This window comes from Rana temporaria, chromosome 2, assembly GCF_905171775.1.
Source record: "Rana temporaria chromosome 2, aRanTem1.1, whole genome shotgun sequence".
NCBI classification, from domain to species: Eukaryota; Metazoa; Chordata; class Amphibia; order Anura; family Ranidae; genus Rana; species Rana temporaria.
In genome coordinates, this window is record NC_053490.1 from 53,177,094 (window position 1) to 53,195,600 (window position 18,507).

Below are 18,507 nucleotides of genomic sequence, written 5' to 3' on the forward strand. Positions count from 1 at the left end.
TGTGATGCCCATTAATGTGGCCCTATGTGAGTCAGGATTGTGGATTCCTGTTTGGAAACTTGAGGAACTTCAGTTTGGCTAAACGGTAGGCAAATGGGTGGTCCTGGAGTTTGAGCTCTCCAAATATCCAGAAGTTTGAGAGTCCCATGTTCAGGATCGTAAGCTTGGGTGATCCTGAAATTAAGTTTACAGGTGTACAATCACAAAAAAGGTTAACTGTTCATCCGTTAGACCAGGGGTCTCCAAACTTATTATACAAAGGGTCAATTCGCTCTCCTTAAAACTTTGGGGGGGCCAGACTGTGGCCATCGGGAGTAGAAGAAGTTCCAGCATCAGTTGGTGTAAACAATGACCCATCTTTGGTGTCGGTGACAGGAATTATGCCCCACCGTTGGTGTCTTTGGTAGGAATTGTGCCCCATTGCTGGTGTCATTGGGCCCCTTTGTTGATACCATTGGGGAGAATTGTGCCCCATCTTTAGTGTCATTGGGAGGAATGGTCCCTCATCATTGGTGTTATTGGGCCCCATCTTTGGTGTCATTGGGAGTAATTGTACCCCATGTTGGTGTCATTGGAAGGAATGGTCCCCCATCATTGGTGTTATTGGGCCCCATTGTTGTCATTGGAAGGAATGGTCCCCCATCATTGGTGTTTTTTGGCCCCATTGTTGGTGTTATTGGAAGGAATAGTCCCTCATCATTGGTGTTATTGGGCCTCATTGTTGGTGTCATTGGAAGGAATAGTCCCCCATCATGGAGTTGGGTGTATGGGATTGTACTGTGTTTTTTATTTTTTTATTTTTTGTGGTTGAACTGGATGGACTTGTCTTTTTTCAACCTGACTATTTATCACTGACGTTATTGGGCCCCATTGTTGGTGTCATTGGGAAGAACTGTGCCCCTTTGTTGTCAGTGAATAAAATTGTTCCACAAGGGCCAGATAAAATCAAGCAAAGGGCCGCATCCGACCCCCAGGCCGCAGTTTGGAGACCACTGTGTTAGACTATTCACCGAACATCATTGCAGACTTTACTTGACAGATGGCACTTACAAACCTAATATACCATTACACATTTCATACTGCAAAGCATATAATGATTTTATGTACATGCCATCAAGTTTGAATAAAAAACAGAAAGTTTGGAAGAAGGATGCCTGCAATGTGAATGTATGTACAGTAAACCCAAACTTTAGCAGTCATCAGTTAAAACTAAGGACTGGTAGCTGAAATATCTAAAATGTTTGGTTTGGTGTTTAGATAAGCTTTAAAAAAATCTGAGATTTGCAGTGACTGAGAAATAATAGGAATGGAGGAAAAAGGGATTGGGTCTGTGTGGTCCTTTGAGAAGGTAGGGGCTAAATGTAGCAGTTGTAAGAGGCTTTGCCATAAATCCTTGTTTTTTATGTTTTGCAGTTGGCTATGACCCTTACCAGTAATAGGGTCCAGTGTGTTGCATAGTTTGGTTGTCTTGCCACCTTCATGGCATGACCGCTTATTTGTCTAAGCAGATGACAAGAGAGAGGTGTGCTGGTAATTGAAGTGCTATTTCAAAATGCATTGTGAATGAGCCTCAAGCTAGCAGAAATTACTTTGGCTCTGTTTTTCTCCCCACAGTGCACCACAACACCCATCATGTTGCAGTGCAGGACATTTTATTTATGACCTTTGGGGTGCCATTTAAATAAATGTCAATGCATAGACACAAAACAGTGCCTTGCCCTGTAGTATAGCATGCAAGTGGGCCCTGAGGAGTTAATTATTTTTTTTTTTTTATCGATATCCACAAAATTTTACACATAAGCGCAAGTTATCTACCCTTAATTTATTGTTTATTTTTGTAATAATAAAAAATAGCCTTTCAAACCCATCAGATGAATGTGGGAATATGTTCTCCCCTTGACCTTCCTAAACATTACAGATAATAAAGAACTGAATACATTTGTGGGTAGAAAATAAACCCGATGCTTATCTAAAAACATGACAATACTTTGGTAAGAAATCTTTTGATATAACGGCTACAGCGTGACAACGTTGAGCTTGTGACCCTAGGGTTCATGTACAGAGAGATAGATGGTGAAGTTTTCGCTGTACTTTGTTGCCTTTTTATGTTCTTTGATATCTCATAGAGCCATGCATGTTCCTGTCAGATGTTCACTGATAATGCATATTACCTCTGCATAAAATTTACTGCTTACTGATTTACTGCATGACACTACATTTCATTGGGGTCTACATAGCAGAAACAGGCAGAGGACTATAATTTGGGGTTTTAACATTTGAATATTTAAAAGGGCTTTTGAGATGTTGCCTGATTTACGCCTTGGTGGCTTGGTGTGTTGTATTAAAGCATGTTACTTTTCCCCCCGCACATTGTGTGTTGCTTGCATTAAGGTCTCCCTTTTAAATAAATAAGCAAGCAGTGCAACAAAACGTGCACCATTGAATTACACTATTTTTGGCAATGCACCTCCAGTTCTTGGAAAATGAAAAAAATCACATGAACATAAATATTCTCACTCAAAATTGAGCTCAAGTGCATCCTGTTTCAACTGATCATCCTTGCTATTTGTCTACAACTTGATTGGATTCCACCTGTAGTAAATTCAGTGGATTGGACATGCTTTGGAAAGGCACACTCCTGTCTGTATAAGGTCCCACAATTTACAGTGCATGTCAGAGCACAAACCAAGTCATGAAGTCCAAGGAATTGCCTGTAGACCTACGAGACAGGATTATATTGCGGCACAAATCTGTGCCTCAATATTATTTCTGCAACATTGAAGATCCCAATGAGCACAGTAGCCTCCATTATTCATAAATGGAAGAAGTTTGAAACCACCAGGACTCCTCCTCGAGCGAGTTGCCCTGCCAAACTTAGCGAAGGGTCTTAGTCTGGGAGCTGACCAAGAAACTGAGGGTCACTCTGACAGAGCTCCAGCTTTCTCTGTGGAGAGAGGAGAACCTTCCAGAAGAACAACTATCTCTGCAACACTTCACCAATCAGGCCTGTATGGTAGAATGGCCAGACAGAAGCCACTCCTCAGTAAAAGGCACATTACAGCCCACCTGGAAGTCACCTGAAAGACTTTCAGACCATGGGAAAAAAAATTCTCTGGTCTGATGAAACAAAGATTAAACTCTTTGGCCTGATTGGCAAGCGTCATGTCTGGAGGAAACCAGGCACTGCTCATTATTTGGCAAATAACATTCCTACTGTGAAGCATGGTGGTGGCAGCATCATAACGTGGGGATGTTTTTCAGTGGCAGGAACTGGGAGACTAGTCAGGATAGAGGAAAAGATGAATGCAGCATTATACCGAGACATCCTTGATGAAAACCTGCTCGAGAGCACTCAAGACCTCAGACTGAGGCAAAGGTTCATCTTCCAACAGGACAACAACCCTAAGCACACAGCCAAGATAACAAAGTAGTAGCTATGGGACAACTCTGTGAATGTCGTTGAGTGGCCCAACCAGAGCCCAGACTTGAACCCAATTGAACATATCTGGAGAGATCTGAAAATGGCTGTGCACCGACGCCCCCCATTCAACCTGATGGAGCTTGAGAGGTCCTACAAAGAAGAATGGGAGAAACTGCACAAAAATAGATGTCCAAGCAAAGCTTGTATCTACATGTGAAGCTTATAGCATCATACTCAAAAAGACTTGAGGCTGTAATTGGTGCAAAAGGTGCTTCAACAAAGTATTAAGCAAAGACTGTGAATACTTATGTGCATGTGATTTTTTTCATTTTTTATTTTACTAAATTTGCAAATATTTCAAACAAACTTCTTTCATGTTGTCATTATGGGGTATTGTTTGTAGAATTTTGAGAAAAATAATGAATTTATTCCATTTTGGAATAAGGCTGTAACATAACAAAATGTGGAAAAGGTGAAGCTCTGTGAATACTTTCCGGATGCACTGTCGGTCCATTACAGACACCATTTTAAGGTGTGGAAGACTGGCAATCTAGTGCTACAGATCATGGTCATCACCTGCAGGCTCTTTTCTTGAGCTGAAGTTTTTATCTCATTATAATCCTGCAAGATCTTTGGCTTAGTTTTCCATGGGAAGGCCTGAAAATTCATTTAAAATGGGATTTAAAGCAGAGTTCCACCCAAAAATGGAACTTCTGCTTTTTGGAATCCCCTCCGGTGTCACATTTGCCACCTTCCAGGGGGGAGGAGGGAGCAGATACCTGTGTAAAAATCTCCCCAATGGGGGTTATAACTCTAAGGCCCCATACACACGATAGAATCCATCCGCAGATAAATCCCAGCAAATGGGTTTCTGCGGATAGATCCTATGGTGTGTACACGCCAGCGGATCTGTTTCCGCGGAGAAATCTCCTCTGGGATGGATTCCAGCAGATCGGATATTTGCTGACATGCACAACAAATCCATCTGCTGGAATCCATCCCAACAGATGGATCCGCTCGTCTGTACAGACTCACCGGATCCATCCGTCCAAAGGGATTCCCCGCACGCGTCATAATGATTTGACGCATGCGTGGAATTCCTTATATGACAGCGCCGCGCCCGTCATCGCCAGAGGATTTCCGCGCGGATTTCAATGCGATGGTGTGTACACTCCATCGCATAGAAATCTGCGGAAATCTTTGAGAGGATTTATCCGTGGAAACGGTCCGCTGGACCGTATCCGCGGATATATTCTCTCGTGTGTATGGGGCCCAACTCTATCCAAAATGAAAAAAAAAATACACTTTAAACTCCAAAAAGAAGTATGCAGACCTTCAATGTAAAGCAAATGGGCGTTTCACACAAAATGGCAGATATAGAAGACTGGAGCAGACAGAATCTGGAAAAGCTGTTCCAAAGCTTACTAAAGAAGGTAAAGATAGAAGCTGATTGGTTGCCTTGCACAGCTGCTCCAGTTTCAGTAAATTCCCCTTATAGTCTCTCATAAAAGGAATGAGGGAAAGGCCTTGTATCATCTATAAATCCAAAACACTTCTACATGACAAATGAGTCAAAGGACATTTTAAATACAAATATGGGTGGATAAGATGAAATAAATAAATAAAGCTTATTTCTTGAGATACTATGTATCAGCATGTGACAGATCTATTGTTAAGGGAAAAAGATAAATGTCCACTTTGAAAAGGACAATGAGGTATAATGTTTCTATGTCATCTCTTTTGCAGAGCCAAGCACTGCGCCCATAGATATGAAAGCCACAGGCTTGTCTGCCTCGGAGGTCCTTGTCTCATGGAAGATGTCCAAGGATAATGTTGGAAGACCGCTGGGGTTTGAGGTATGCAGAGCTTCTGCTAGGACTTGATCACTCCAAATGGCTTATTATATACAGTAGCTTGTTGCATTTTCCAATGTATAGACACGAGAAGACTTGTACAAAGCTTTGTACTATGGTACATTACATAGGCCTCCATACTGAATGGAGTTCACCTTCATCTTCCCATTCAAGTCATAGAGTAACATAATGGACCTACAGGCAACTTCGCCGTTCTCCTTAGGAGAGGACCAGACATGGCTTGTATAGCATTCTGAATATTCGCAGGGGTCGGATGATGAAGGGATGTGGGGTTCCAGGATGTGTGGATTCAATTACGGTACCTTTTTTAGTTTACTCTGATAGATTAGGGCCAATTTAGATCAGAGCTGCCATATGATGCTGTTTTTTGTCTTACTTTAACTGCGGTTTTGATGGTCGAGTCCTGAAAATAGTATGAAGCAGCACAAGATCAGGGTTGCTCTAATCCAGGGGCAACCTTTTGGGCATAGTGTGCCAAAAATATTGTTTAAAGAAATTGAGAGTGCCAGATACATTAAACGAACAAAAAAAACTGTCAACTTCACATGAAAAGGAATCTTTATAAAGTAAATGCTGTAAATCACTTGAATAATCAACTGAGCTTTGCACCTTCACACCTCAGATCATCACAATTCCTTCACCCCTCACACCTCAGATCATGGTAACTCCTGGACCATCTCAGATTAACCCCAATTCCTGCACTTTCAGAACAAACAAAAGGCAATGCAGATAGCCACTCACAGGTGTCAAAAACAGGAGTAAGAATTGGCATATTCCTGTCCCTGCCATTTGCATTGTGCCTAAACATGTATGCGAATGTAGCCTTAGAACAGGGTTTGGGAGCTACTACTTTAGAAAACAAGTTGGCAAACCCTGTTATAAAGTGTAGTTCCCTTTTAACTTCTAAAGTAGTGGTTACAAAGCCATTATATAGCATGACTCACATAGCCAGATATAAAGAGCATCAAATCTGACCCCTTCACTGGCAGCAAAAGAGGTGGGCATACACCAGCCGCATTGCTTTCCCTATAAGCGGCCGCAGTACTTCGCCGGCTTTCACATGCAGAAGCTAAGACCCGCATCCCGCACATGAAAGCCAGCAAGGCGCTGCGGCCGCATATACTGCAGGTGGTGGTGCAGAAGGCTTCAGCCTCAGCTTCTCCGTCCCTCCTCCTCTAGTGGCCTCCTGGTTGCCAGGTGGCTGCATGGCGCATGTGTGAACAGGAACTTTCGGTTCAGCGGTGGCCTAGGTTGCCATGGAGTTACTTAGTGGTCAGGGAATGAAGAGACTCTTTCCACTCCTCCCGCCACCACCCAGCATATGTGAAACATCCGCGCCCAAACCTGCATGTCGGAAACCCGCAGCCGACCCTGCATGCCACAGCCAGCTCTTAAAACATGTGGCCCGGTGACCACGGCCCACCAGGGAAAACACCCGTTGTGCCCTATGGCCAGTCCGGGCCTGCATGTGAGTATCAGAACTTCAGTGACTTTAATCTTTATTTAACACCAACATGTGAATCCCTCACACCGGATTCCAAACTCACTCACAAGATGAATTTGCCTTTCATAAATATGATTGGCAAATGGTGCTTAATCACAGACTCATAGGCTGACCAGGATCACTTTTCCTTTATGCTGGGTTCACACCATCGCTGCATGCGGATCCCAGGTCTCCAGGTTGGCTGTGCTCTATGGCAAGTCTGTGTAAATCTTAGGACCTGATGGACAAAAATACAAATCCTTTGGCAGCCCCCATCTATATATTTGATCCATGTGTCCCTAGAGTTGCACTTCAAAGAGTCATTCCACTAAAATCAGATATTTCAGTTTGATTGATGCTGGAATGTCAAACCACTTGGACACCTAGAAAAATCTTATATTCAGAACAAACTTGCTCATGCTTTCTTTTGTTATGATAACATACATTTTCTGAAAGCCTTAATTTTTTTTATAAGCCTCTTAATTATCTTCCATGTCATTCACAAGAGGACCAGTTATGAAAGTCAGGAATATGGCTTAACTCTGAAATTCTTGATAACTTTGGCAGCCCCTGCTGTATACCCATAAGGGCTATGGAATTGTACCCACGGCCACTTAATTAAAGCTGCTGCAGACACCTGTGGAGAGCCAGTTCTTAATGTCATCTGGCAATTATAGGTAACTCTAGGTGGTGCTGCTGTGAAGATGGAGGTTGCCGAGAATCCTGTTCTTCTGTGACAGAGCCACATATGGAATATAACATTTTGCATACTGTTTTTATTTATGCTTCATTACTGGAAATGTGCAATTTAATTGCTTTAGCTGAGTTATGGACACATTGGAGGTTCAATTAGTATTTCTCCCTCCGTGGGTTTCACATACTAAGGAATGCTTAAAGGGCAGCGATCACTAAGTTCAAATGAATGTACTGCAGAAACCAAAGATGCAGTTGTGTCTTCATTTTCTCAGCAAATATTTCCTAGACTGAAATTTTTACAAATAAAAGTTTTGTTTATTGAAAAGTACCTATCTCAAGAGGTGAAAGTGACCCTATAACTACATAGTCAGTTGTACAGAAGGAATGCCCTGTAAAATTATAGGCACTGAAATTACCTTTCCTGGAACCCATGTATTAAATGCCATCACTCTGCTTTTCCCCTGTTCGTTGCAGGTATTTGACTCTTCGGAGTGGTTGGGTACCTGTTTCCTCCACCATCCTTAGGTGCTCTAAGAGGTTACTGCATGGCCACTTGTACATAATTAATGCCCAGTAAAAGAATAGGCACCTTTTCCAGAGCCATGTGTTAAATGCCATCACTCTGCTTCTCCCCTGTTGGTTGCAGGTATTTGACTCTTCGAAGTGGTTGGATACATGTTCCTCCACCATCCTTAGGTGCTCTAAGGCCACTTGCACAGGATTAATGCCCAGTAAAAGAATAGGCACCTTTTCCGGAGCCATGTGTTAAATGCCATTACTCTTCTTCTCCCCTGTTGGTTGCAGGTATTTGACTCTTCAGAGGGGTTACATTTCTCTTTCTTCCACTGTACTTATCTCAGGTGCGCTAATAGGTCTCTACATGGTCACTTGTACAGAATTAATGCCCCGTAAAAAGAATATGTACTGTACTCACCTTTCCCGAACCCCGTGCACAGAGGCGATTCAGTTCGCATGTGCCGCGCTATATAAGTTTCTTTATCGTTACATCACGGGACACAGAGCGGCATTCATTACTATATGGGTTATATGGAGTACCTTCAGGTGTAGACACTGGCAATCTTCAAACAGGAAATGCCCCTCCCTATATAACCCCCTCCCATAGGAGGAGTACCTCAGTTTTTACGCCAGTGTCTTAGGTGTTAGTCATGGTTTAGCTTGCCTCCGCATCCTTGGGATTAGGTGAGCTACCGGTTCTGTCCAAAAAAGCCTGCGCGCTAAAGTGGTCAGTAACCGGACCCCAAACCCTTGGGGTATAGCCCATAATGCTTTCTTTTTAAGAGAGCTGGACCCTGGGCCCAGAACTTAGAAAACCTTTGGGGCGCCTAATGTTTTCTGTTTGCCAGGGTGCTGTATGGGCCCAGGACAGTGGATCCTTCATGGAAGAAGAAGGTTCCCAGGGCCTGAAGGTCTAGACATCCCCACGGAGATGGGGGAAGATTGGACCTCTTGCTTGGCAAAGTCCTGCGGCATGGAGCAGGTAAGTAAGGGGAAAAACCTGCGGGGCTTGGCTCTTAGCAAGTTTTTTCTGGGAGGTCACAGGGGACATGCCTAAGGTTATGCATTGCATCTGGCAAACCAGTCACATATCATGAAGATAGGATGGCTCTATATGTTATATTTCCCCATAAAAAGTGACCTCCCTGGTAGTGTTGGAAAAGCTGTGAGTGGGGCCTTTTATGTACAAGTGTATGTGTGTGTCAGAGAGCTATGCTTACCTGCAAGCCTCCAGGCGATGCTCTATCCAGTCCTCTCCCTCATGCCTGCAAGGCAGGCAAAACGCTGACCTCCTCGTGTGTTCCAGGCCTGCGGCTGCAGGAACAGAGAGGCCCTTCCTCCCACCCCCCCCCCCCCGTCGGCGGGCGCGCGCGCGGTGCGCGTGCACGTGTTATAGACGCATTTGGCGCCGTTTTAGCTGGGGGGGAAGGGCGGGTCAGTAGTTTAAAGGAAGGGGCGGCCCTTCCTTAGATGCCACAGCTCATTCATTTCTCTGGCTTAAGGGAGGAAGGACTGGAGTGAAGCACGGGGCGCTGAGGACACACAGTGGCCAGAAAGAATACTACAGTCTTCAGAAGATTGTGGTTTAGCCTAGGAATAGGCTGGTTTTCTTTTCCATCTCATAGTCTTTTCTTTGGCAATACTACTCAGGGGGATAGAATGTTTTTTCTTGCCTAGATTGAAAAAAAAAAAAAAAAAAGAAGAAAAGTTTTTCTTTGGAAAAAAAAAAAAAAAGTGTCATCTAGGGTAGAGGAAACATTTTTTATTCCCCAAACAGGTGTTTGGGCATTTAACTATTATAAGTCCCAGGTACCAATAAGTAGCAGGTGTACCTCGGTATTGTACCATGGCATCAAGATCAGAGGGTACAAAAGGTGGGGATTCCCCCGCAGAATCTGAGGTCTCGGATAGAGCTATGCCGCTGCTTTCCCCACAGGGAGCCTTTGGGCCATCGGGGTCTGGGGCTAGAGCTGACGCGAGTCAACCCAACCCTAAGGTGGTCACGGAGGAGGTGTTACTCGCCTCTTTAAATGAGATGCGGAGAAGCATGGGAGAAATGATAGCCGCAGCCATGCGGGGTAGCAAGCGGAATAGATCTCCGTCACCCGTGCGCGGACCCTCGGAAGAGGAGGTCCTTTCCTCTGGGGAATTGGACGACCTCTTGGACAGAGACCAAGTAGGTTCAGGGATCGAAGATCCGGATACAGAGGAGTCTGGGGCAGTCTCCCTAAGGGAGAGCTGGTGGATTCAGGGCTTGACGGACTTGGTCCATAAGGCATTCAACCTGCCTGTACCAGATCTCCAGGTATCGACGGTTTCAGCTTTGGGCTCACTGAGGGCGCCTCAAAGCAGTGCTGTGTTTCCGATCCATCCTCTATTGGAGGGAGTCTTGTTCCAAGAGTGGAACAAACCAGACAAGGTTTTCTTTCCACCTAAGAAATTTTCTGTCTTATATCCTATGGAAGAAAAGTTTTCCAAGAGATGGGCTTCTCCTGCAGTAGACGCAGCCATCTCATGTGTTAACAAATCGTTAACATGTCCTGTAGAAAACGTACAGGTTTTCAAAGATCCAGTTGATAGACGCTTGGAAGCCCTACTTAAGAACTCCTTCACTTCTGCAGGGGCAGTAGTACAGCCAGCCGTGGCTGCGATTGGAGTCGCTCAAGCTTTATCGGATCAGTTTAAGCAAATGCTTGAACTTATTCCTGCCGAGCAGGCAGAAGAATTTTCGGATGTCCCTAAGGCCATATGTTTTACGGTAGACGCAATCAAGGATTCTATCCAACAAGCGTCACGTTTATCATTATCCCTTATCCATATGAGAAGACTCTTATGGTTAAAAAGCTGGGAGGCTGAGCCCCCATGCAAGAAGCTCCTGGCAGGGTTTCCCTTCCATGGAGGACGGCTCTTCGGAGAGGACTTGGATAAATACATTCAGACCATTTCAAGCGGCAAGAGTACTCTCTTGCCAACTAAGAAGAGGGTTCAGGGACCTGCGTTTAAACGACAGTCCTCCCCTGGGCAGGGGCCCTCTAATGCCAAGCAGTATCGACGGCCTCCTGCAAGAACAAACTTCGGCTTCAACAGCAGATCACAAGGACAGGCTGTTAGGGGCAAGAGGCAGTGGTTTCGCAAGCCAGCAAAACCAGCCCCCAAGTCTACCTCATGAAGGGGCGCCCCCACCCACGAAGGTGGGGGGAAGGCTGCGACTCTTTTCGGAGATTTGGGAAGCCAGCATTCCCGACGAGTGGGTACGGTCTTCCGTGGCCACAGGCTACAAGCTAGAATTCCTAAGGTTTCCTCCTCCTCATTTCCAGGAGTCGAGGATTCCAAACGATCTGGAGAAAGGAGCCGCATTAAGGTCGGCTCTAGATCATCTACTTTCCCAGGAAGTAATAGTAGAGGTACCAGTCCTGGAACAGGGGCTGGGTTTCTACTCCAACCTATTCATCATCCTAAAGCCCAATGGAGATGTCAGGCCAATTTTGGACCTAAAGATGGTAAATGCATACTTAAAAGTCCGCTCATTTCGGATGGAATCCGTGCGGTCAGCAGCTGCCACACTCCAAAAGGACGACTTCATGGCGTCCATAGACATAAAGGATGCCTACCTTCATGTTCCAATTTATCAGCCACATCAAAGATATCTACGCTTTATGGTGGCTTCGCGTCATTTCCAATTCGTGGCGCTTCCCTTCGGGTTGGCTACGGCCCCCCGGGTGTTCACGAAGGTTCTAGCTCCAATCCTAGCCAAGCTAAGGATCCAAGGGGTCACGATCCTAGCATACCTGGACGACCTCCTAGTCATAGACCACTCGTCTCCCGGCTTGGAACGAGCAGTGGCCCTCACGGTCCAATACCTCGAGAGGTTCGGCTGGGTCCTAAATCGAGAAAAGTCAGCATTCCAGCCCACAAGGCAGTTGGAATATCTCGGCATGAGATTAGACACGGAACAACAAGGGGTGTTCCTACCTCTGAGGAAGGTCAAAGCCATCAAGGAATTAATCCTACTGGTTCTAAGCAAGAAAGAACCGACTATTCGCCTATGTATGAGATTACTAGGCAAGATGGTGGCTACTTTCGAGGCGGTGCCATACGCCCAGAGCCACACTCGCATCCTGCAGGCAGCCATCCTGTCAGCATGGAGCAGAAGGCCACAGGCCTTGGATATCCCGTTGCCTCTCTCATCAAGAGTCCGGCAAAGTCTGTGTTGGTGGTTAGACCCTCAGAATCTACTGAAGGGAAAATCTTTCAGCCCAGTGGCTTGGAAGATAGTGACCACAGACGCCAGCCTGACGGGCTGGGGAGCGATTGTGGATGGTTCCACTCGCCAAGGTATTTGGGCAAAGCCAGAGAAGCTTTTACCCATCAACATCTTGGAGCTCAGAGCTGTTCGACTAGCCCTCAGGGCTTGGACGTCGAAATTGCAGGGGCTCCCGGTGAGAATTCAATCAGACAATGCCACGGCAGTGGCATACATAAATCACCAAGGGGGGACCAGGAGTCAGGCCGCTCAGAGAGAAGTGAGCTTGATTCTCCTATGGGCAGAGGCTCATGTGCCCTGCATATCGGCAATATTCATTCCCGGAGTGGACAACTTTCAGGCGGACTTCTTAAGCCGCCAGACTCTATGGCCGGGGGAATGGTCTCTGCATCCACAAGTCTTTCAAGCACTCTGCCAAAGATGGGGAGTGCCGGACGTGGATATCATGGCATCGAGACTCAACAAGAAGCTAGACAGGTTCATGTCCCGCTCAAGGGATCCGATGGCCTGCGGAACCGATGCTCTGGTTTGCCCTTGGCATCAGTTCAAGCTTCTTTATGCGTTTCCCCCGCTCCAGTTACTACCCCGCCTGCTGCGCAGGATCCGGGTGGAGCACATACCAGTTATCCTGGTAGCTCCAGCATGGCCCAGAAGGGCTTGGTACTCACTAATCCTAAGGATGGTAGTGGGAAACCCTTGGACTCTGCCTCTAAGGCCAGACCTGCTATCGCAAGGTCCGATCCTCCACCCTGCCTTACGGCATCTAAATTTGACGGCCTGGAAGCTGAATCCTTGATTCTCAGGGGTAGAGGTCTGTCTCAGAAAGTAATCTCTACCCTAATCAGAGCCAGGAAACCGGTCTCTAGGGTGATTTATCACAGGGTCTGGAAGGCCTATATAGGCTGGTGCGAGTCCAAGCTATGGCTTCCTCGCAAGTTCACCATAGATAGAGTTTTAAGTTTTCTCCAGCTAGGAGTGGATAAAGGATTGGCATTAAGCACAATCAAAGGACAGATTTCTGCCCTGTCAGTGTGGTTTCAGCGGCCGCTGGCCACCCACTCGCTGGTTAAGACCTTCCTTCAAGGGGTCTTACGTATTAAACCTCCAGTTAAATCCCCGCTTTGTCCGTGGGATTTAAATCTTGTTCTGTCGAGTTTACAGAAACAACCGTTTGAGCCGTTGGCTGAAGTTCCTTTGGTTCTACTGACAAGGAAGTTGGTGTTTTTGGTTGCCATAGTTTCCGCAAGAAGAGTTTCGGAACTGGCAGCCTTATCCTGTAAGGAACCATATCTTATATTTCATAAGGACAAGGTCGTTCTCCGCCCTCATCCTTCCTTCTTACCGAAGGTCATATCCAGTTTTCATTTGAACCAGGATTTGGTATTACCATCCTTCTTCCCTAAACCTACTTCCAGAAAGGAAGGGTTGCTGCATACCTTGGATATTGTCAGGGCCATGAAGGCCTATCTTAAAGCTACAGAGAAGATCCGGAAAACAGATGTGCTGTTTATTCTACCGGATGGGCCCAAGAAGGGGCAGGCAGCTGCAAAGTCCACCATTTCTAGGTGGATTAAGCAATTGATCACTCAGGCCTACGGCTTGAAAGGGTTGCCTCCTCCAGTATCATTAAGGGCTCATTCTACTAGAGCCATGGGCGCCTCCTGGGCAGCACACCACCAGATCTCTATGGCTCAAGTTTGCAAGGCTGCAACCTGGTCTTCTGTCCACACATTTACAAAATTCTACAAGTTGGACGTAAGAAGGAATACTGATACTGCCTTCGGGCAGGCAGTGCTGCAGGCTGCAGTTTGAGACCCTCGGATTCCGGGGGCTCCTCTTTTTTTGAGTTAAATTTAAAATTTAAGATTATTTTTCTCAAATAAGTTGGATTTATTATGATTTGAGTATATCTCTAAATTAAATCCTTTTGTCTTGGAGATGTTCTCCCTCCCCTCATTGTAAGCATTGCTTTGGGACATCCCATATAGTAATGAATGCCGCTCTGTGTCCCGTGATGTAACGATAAAGAAAAAGAGATTTTTAATACAGCTTACCTGTAAAATCTTTTTCTTGGAGTACATCACGGGACACAGAGCTCCCACCCCTCTTTTGAGGACCATTTTGGGAGGCATACTGCTTGCTACAAAACTGAGGTACTCCTCCTATGGGAGGGGGTTATATAGGGAGGGGCATTTCCTGTTTGAAGATTGCCAGTGTCTACACCTGAAGGTACTCCATATAACCCATATAGTAATGAATGCCGCTCTGTGTCCCGTGATGTACTCCAAGAAAAAGATTTTACAGGTAAGCTGTATTAAAAATCTCTTTTTTTCATTCATTCATTAAACGCTACCACTCTGCTTCTCCCCTGGTGGCTGCGGGTATTCGACTATTTGGAGGGGCTGAATACCTGTGTCCTCCACCGTACTTATCTCAGATGCGTTAAGAAATCACTACACAGTCACGTGTACAGAATGAATGCCCCGTAAAAGAATAGGCAATGTAATTATCATTTAAGTGACCCTTATGTAAAAATGTCACTGCTTTGCTTGTCCCCAGCCACTGCAAGTATTTGATTATTCTGATGGGTTGAGTACCTGCTACCCCCACTGTACCTTTCTCAAGAGTTCAAAGTACATTATCACTACATGGTCACTTGTACAGAAAGAATGCTCTGTAAAAGAAGAGGCAATGTACTTACCGTTCTAGCAGCCCATGTGTTATTCTGCTGACACTTTGTCCATCCCCATCCCAGCTGCTGCAGGTCATTGACTCTACAGATGAGTCAAATATAGTACCTGAGCAGAAACATCAGGCTATGTGTCAAGCTGACAGGCCATTCTATACCCTCTATGAACTGACATCAAATGCATAAATAATAAGAGGGTGTCGAAATGGGGCTCAGATAAGTATAAGGTGGACTGGAGGGGAGGCTGCATACAGAAAGTAAAAAAAAAAAACCTTCAGCCTTTAGAGCCTGTGGTCATCAAAGGGTTAATAGAAAATCTTACAGTTCTATTCCTACTGAGCAAGTGAAAAATAAAATCGAGTTTGAAGCATTTCATAAAGCATGTTCCATAAATTATCGTGAATCCCAGGTTATATATTCAGCACACAATATGAATATATACATATTGTATATATAAACATAATTTTGTATGTATAAATTCTAATTATGAAATACATTTTAATATGTATCAGATTTTTTTCAGTGTTAAATTGGTTATCATAATATACAGTATATAGTAATCTGTAAAAGTCACTTCCAGAATTTGTTGGCCATATTGTGTAAAGTTCTTTTTAGACATATGACCCTGAATAGTTCTTGGTATTATGTGAGTGCCACTCTGGATGATGGGGGGGAAATCTGTGTCACACAGCAGGCGTCAAGGGATTAGATTAATTTCTCCATAAATAATATCACACATGACACGATATGACAGTTATAATTATAAGTGAAGTAAAAATAAATTAAGAAAAGATAAAAAAAAACACATTAAAATATAAATGTAAAAAAAAAAAGAAAAAAAAACACACACATAATGCACACACATATTTACATACTGTAGTTGGTGAAGTTGAAAAAAGACACAAGTCCATTAAGTCCAACCTGTAAACACTAAGCTCCAGATTCTTGTGCTAACTTTACTGTTGTCTTATTTTTTAATTTAAAAAAGTGCTCTTGTAAGACCGCTGCGCAAATACGGTGTGACAAAAAGTATTGGAATGACCGCCATTTTATTCTCTAGGGTGTTAGAAAAAAAATATATAATATTTAGGGGTTACAAGTAATTTTCTAGCAAAAAAAAATGTTTTAATCTTGTAAACACTGAGTCTGAAAAACAGGATCGGTCCTTAAAGTGTAAGGCCTCGTACACACGTCCGAGAATCTCGTCAGGAAAAAACTGTCGTTTTCCCTGACGAGATTCTTGGCAAGAAACTCTTGACCCCGGAGTGTACTGACTGTCATTTCAAAAGAACCGCGGTTCTCTTGAAAGGAAAGAACGCAGTGACGTCATCACGTATGACGAGCATGCGCTCGTCACATTCGATGCCATCGCCGCCATCTTGCTTCACCCTACTTATGCTGTGGAAGCTTCCGCGCATGCGTCAAAGTCATTTCGAGAAAGCGCGGGTTTCCACGGCGACAGGTAAGTATACACACGCTCGGGTTTCTCGTCGGGAAACAGGCCGACAAGAATCTTGACGAGAAAAAAGAGCGCAAGTTCTCTTTTTTTCTCGTTCAAGATTCTGGCCAGATTTCCTGACGAGAAACCTGAATGCCTCCTACACACGAACGGGAATCTCGGCAAAAATCAGTTTTCTTGCTGGTTTTTGCCGAGAAACCCGGTCGTGTGTAAAGCCTCGTACACACGATCAGTCCATCCGATGAGAACGGTCTAAAGGACCGTTCTCATCCGTTAACCGGTGAAGCTGACTGATGGTCCGTCCTGCCCACACACCATCGGTTAAATAACCGATCGTGTCAGAACGCGGTGACGTAAAACACAACGACGTGCTGAAAAAAACGAAGTTCAATGCTTCCAAGCATGCGTCGACTTGATTCTGAGCATGCACAGGTTTTTAACCGATGGTTTAATTTAAAGCAAGTCGGCTTTTTTTTAACCGATGGTTAAATAACCTATGGGGCACACACGATCGGTTTTGACCGATGAAAACGGTCCATCAGACCGTTGTCCTCTGGTTAACCTATCGTGTGTACGAGGCCTAAGACCACTGCACAAACAGGGATGGACTGGCCATTGGGACTACAGGAAGTTTCCCAGTGGGCCGATGGCTCAGTGGGCTGGCTTCAGTGACAGCGACCTGGGAGTTTCTCACTTCTGTCTAATCTTGTCCCATAAGGGGGGGGGGGGGCACCAAAATGATTCTTTGCCCCGGGAGAAATAATGTCTAGCTTCCCAACTAGTACTGCCTATAAGAGTACCAGTACCAACAGTTCTACTGTAGTAGTAAAACTACTAGTGGCTAGTGAAGGGGGAGAGGGGGCTTGGGTGGCCAGGGGGGGGGGGGGCAGGAGTTGTCCGGCCGCTGTGGGAGAGACCTGTCAAAAGTGGGCCAGTCTGGATGAAGTCCAGGGCCAAATTTTTGACCCAGTCCAGCCCTGTGCACAAATACTGCGTGATGTAAAATATTGCACAAAAAGTTCCAGAAAAGGCCCGGTCAGCAAGTGGTTAAATACAACCCACAAAGCACAAACCCTGTGAATGTAAAGAAAAAAGAATAGAACGTCTTTTTTTCAAAGTTCATGTTAGCAGCTCCTAATCAAAATTGCGCTGTGATGAAGAGTCGCCGAAATATCTCCTATTCATGAGTAATAATGAATGCACAGTGTACTGGCAGAATCATGTTCATTGTAACCCATGAAACTTTCTGATACAGCTGTAATTCTGACACTGTATAGAACTCCCTGCAGCAGAATTATTTCTTGTTTCCTTTACAAGTTTATCATTTGATTGCTCGCAAGTAGTTCTCACCAAAATAATACCGCTTTCCCCTTCTCTTTACTATTATGTCGTGAATTCATTTTGTGACATGTAATTTCGTAAACATCCTCCAGTATCGCTAGACTATTGAATAAATTAAATTCATGACAATCGCCGGGAAAAGAAATAAATAAATAAATAAACTTTACGCTATTAAAATAAAGAAATAGAAGATATAGCACTGCATCAAACAGGCAGCTGTATTCATTAGCATATAAAACAGAATTCCAATGTGTTTCTACTTGAGAAAACTTTTTCAGCATAGTTGATTTCATTAGATGTTTTACTGTGTTCTATAATGCATAGTGACTTGTTTTATAGAAATAGATTGACTTGCTTCAGCCGCATTGCTACTAGATTATACAGTCATGTTTTCTTAGGCTGCCGCCATTTATTTAAATGTTCTGCCTGTGAGAACCTCGTGAATTATTATGTACTGAAATGTTTAATAGATGCTTGGAGTGTGTGTTGGGAATTCTTATGCTTTCTTCCCGGAAAAAAGCTTGTAAATGGTTAGTGCCCCATTTACTACAAGTTAACATGCTGTAAAGCTTCTAGGAATGTAACTTTGCCACTTTTCTATGTTTTAAGAGCAACCCAAAAGTAAGATGTGTTTGTGTGTATATATATATATAAAGATCAGATGGGATTGCTGCACTTAAATGTATTAGAAAAGTTTTTATATATATGTATATATACATAGACTATATTACCAAAGTATTGGGACACCTGCCTATACACCCACC

At 44.4% G+C, this 18,507-nt stretch overlaps 1 protein-coding gene across 1 annotated transcript in view; it reads left to right on the forward strand.

Moving 5' to 3' along the window:
• Window positions 1–18,507, forward strand: part of CNTN5 (contactin 5) — a 2,004,044-nt gene that overhangs the window by 1,937,468 nt on the left and 48,069 nt on the right. Inside the window, exon 23 of the mRNA XM_040340187.1 lies at window positions 5,168–5,277. Coding sequence (XP_040196121.1) covers window positions 5,168–5,277 — 110 coding nt within the window. The remainder of the gene's footprint in view (window positions 1–5,167; window positions 5,278–18,507) is intronic.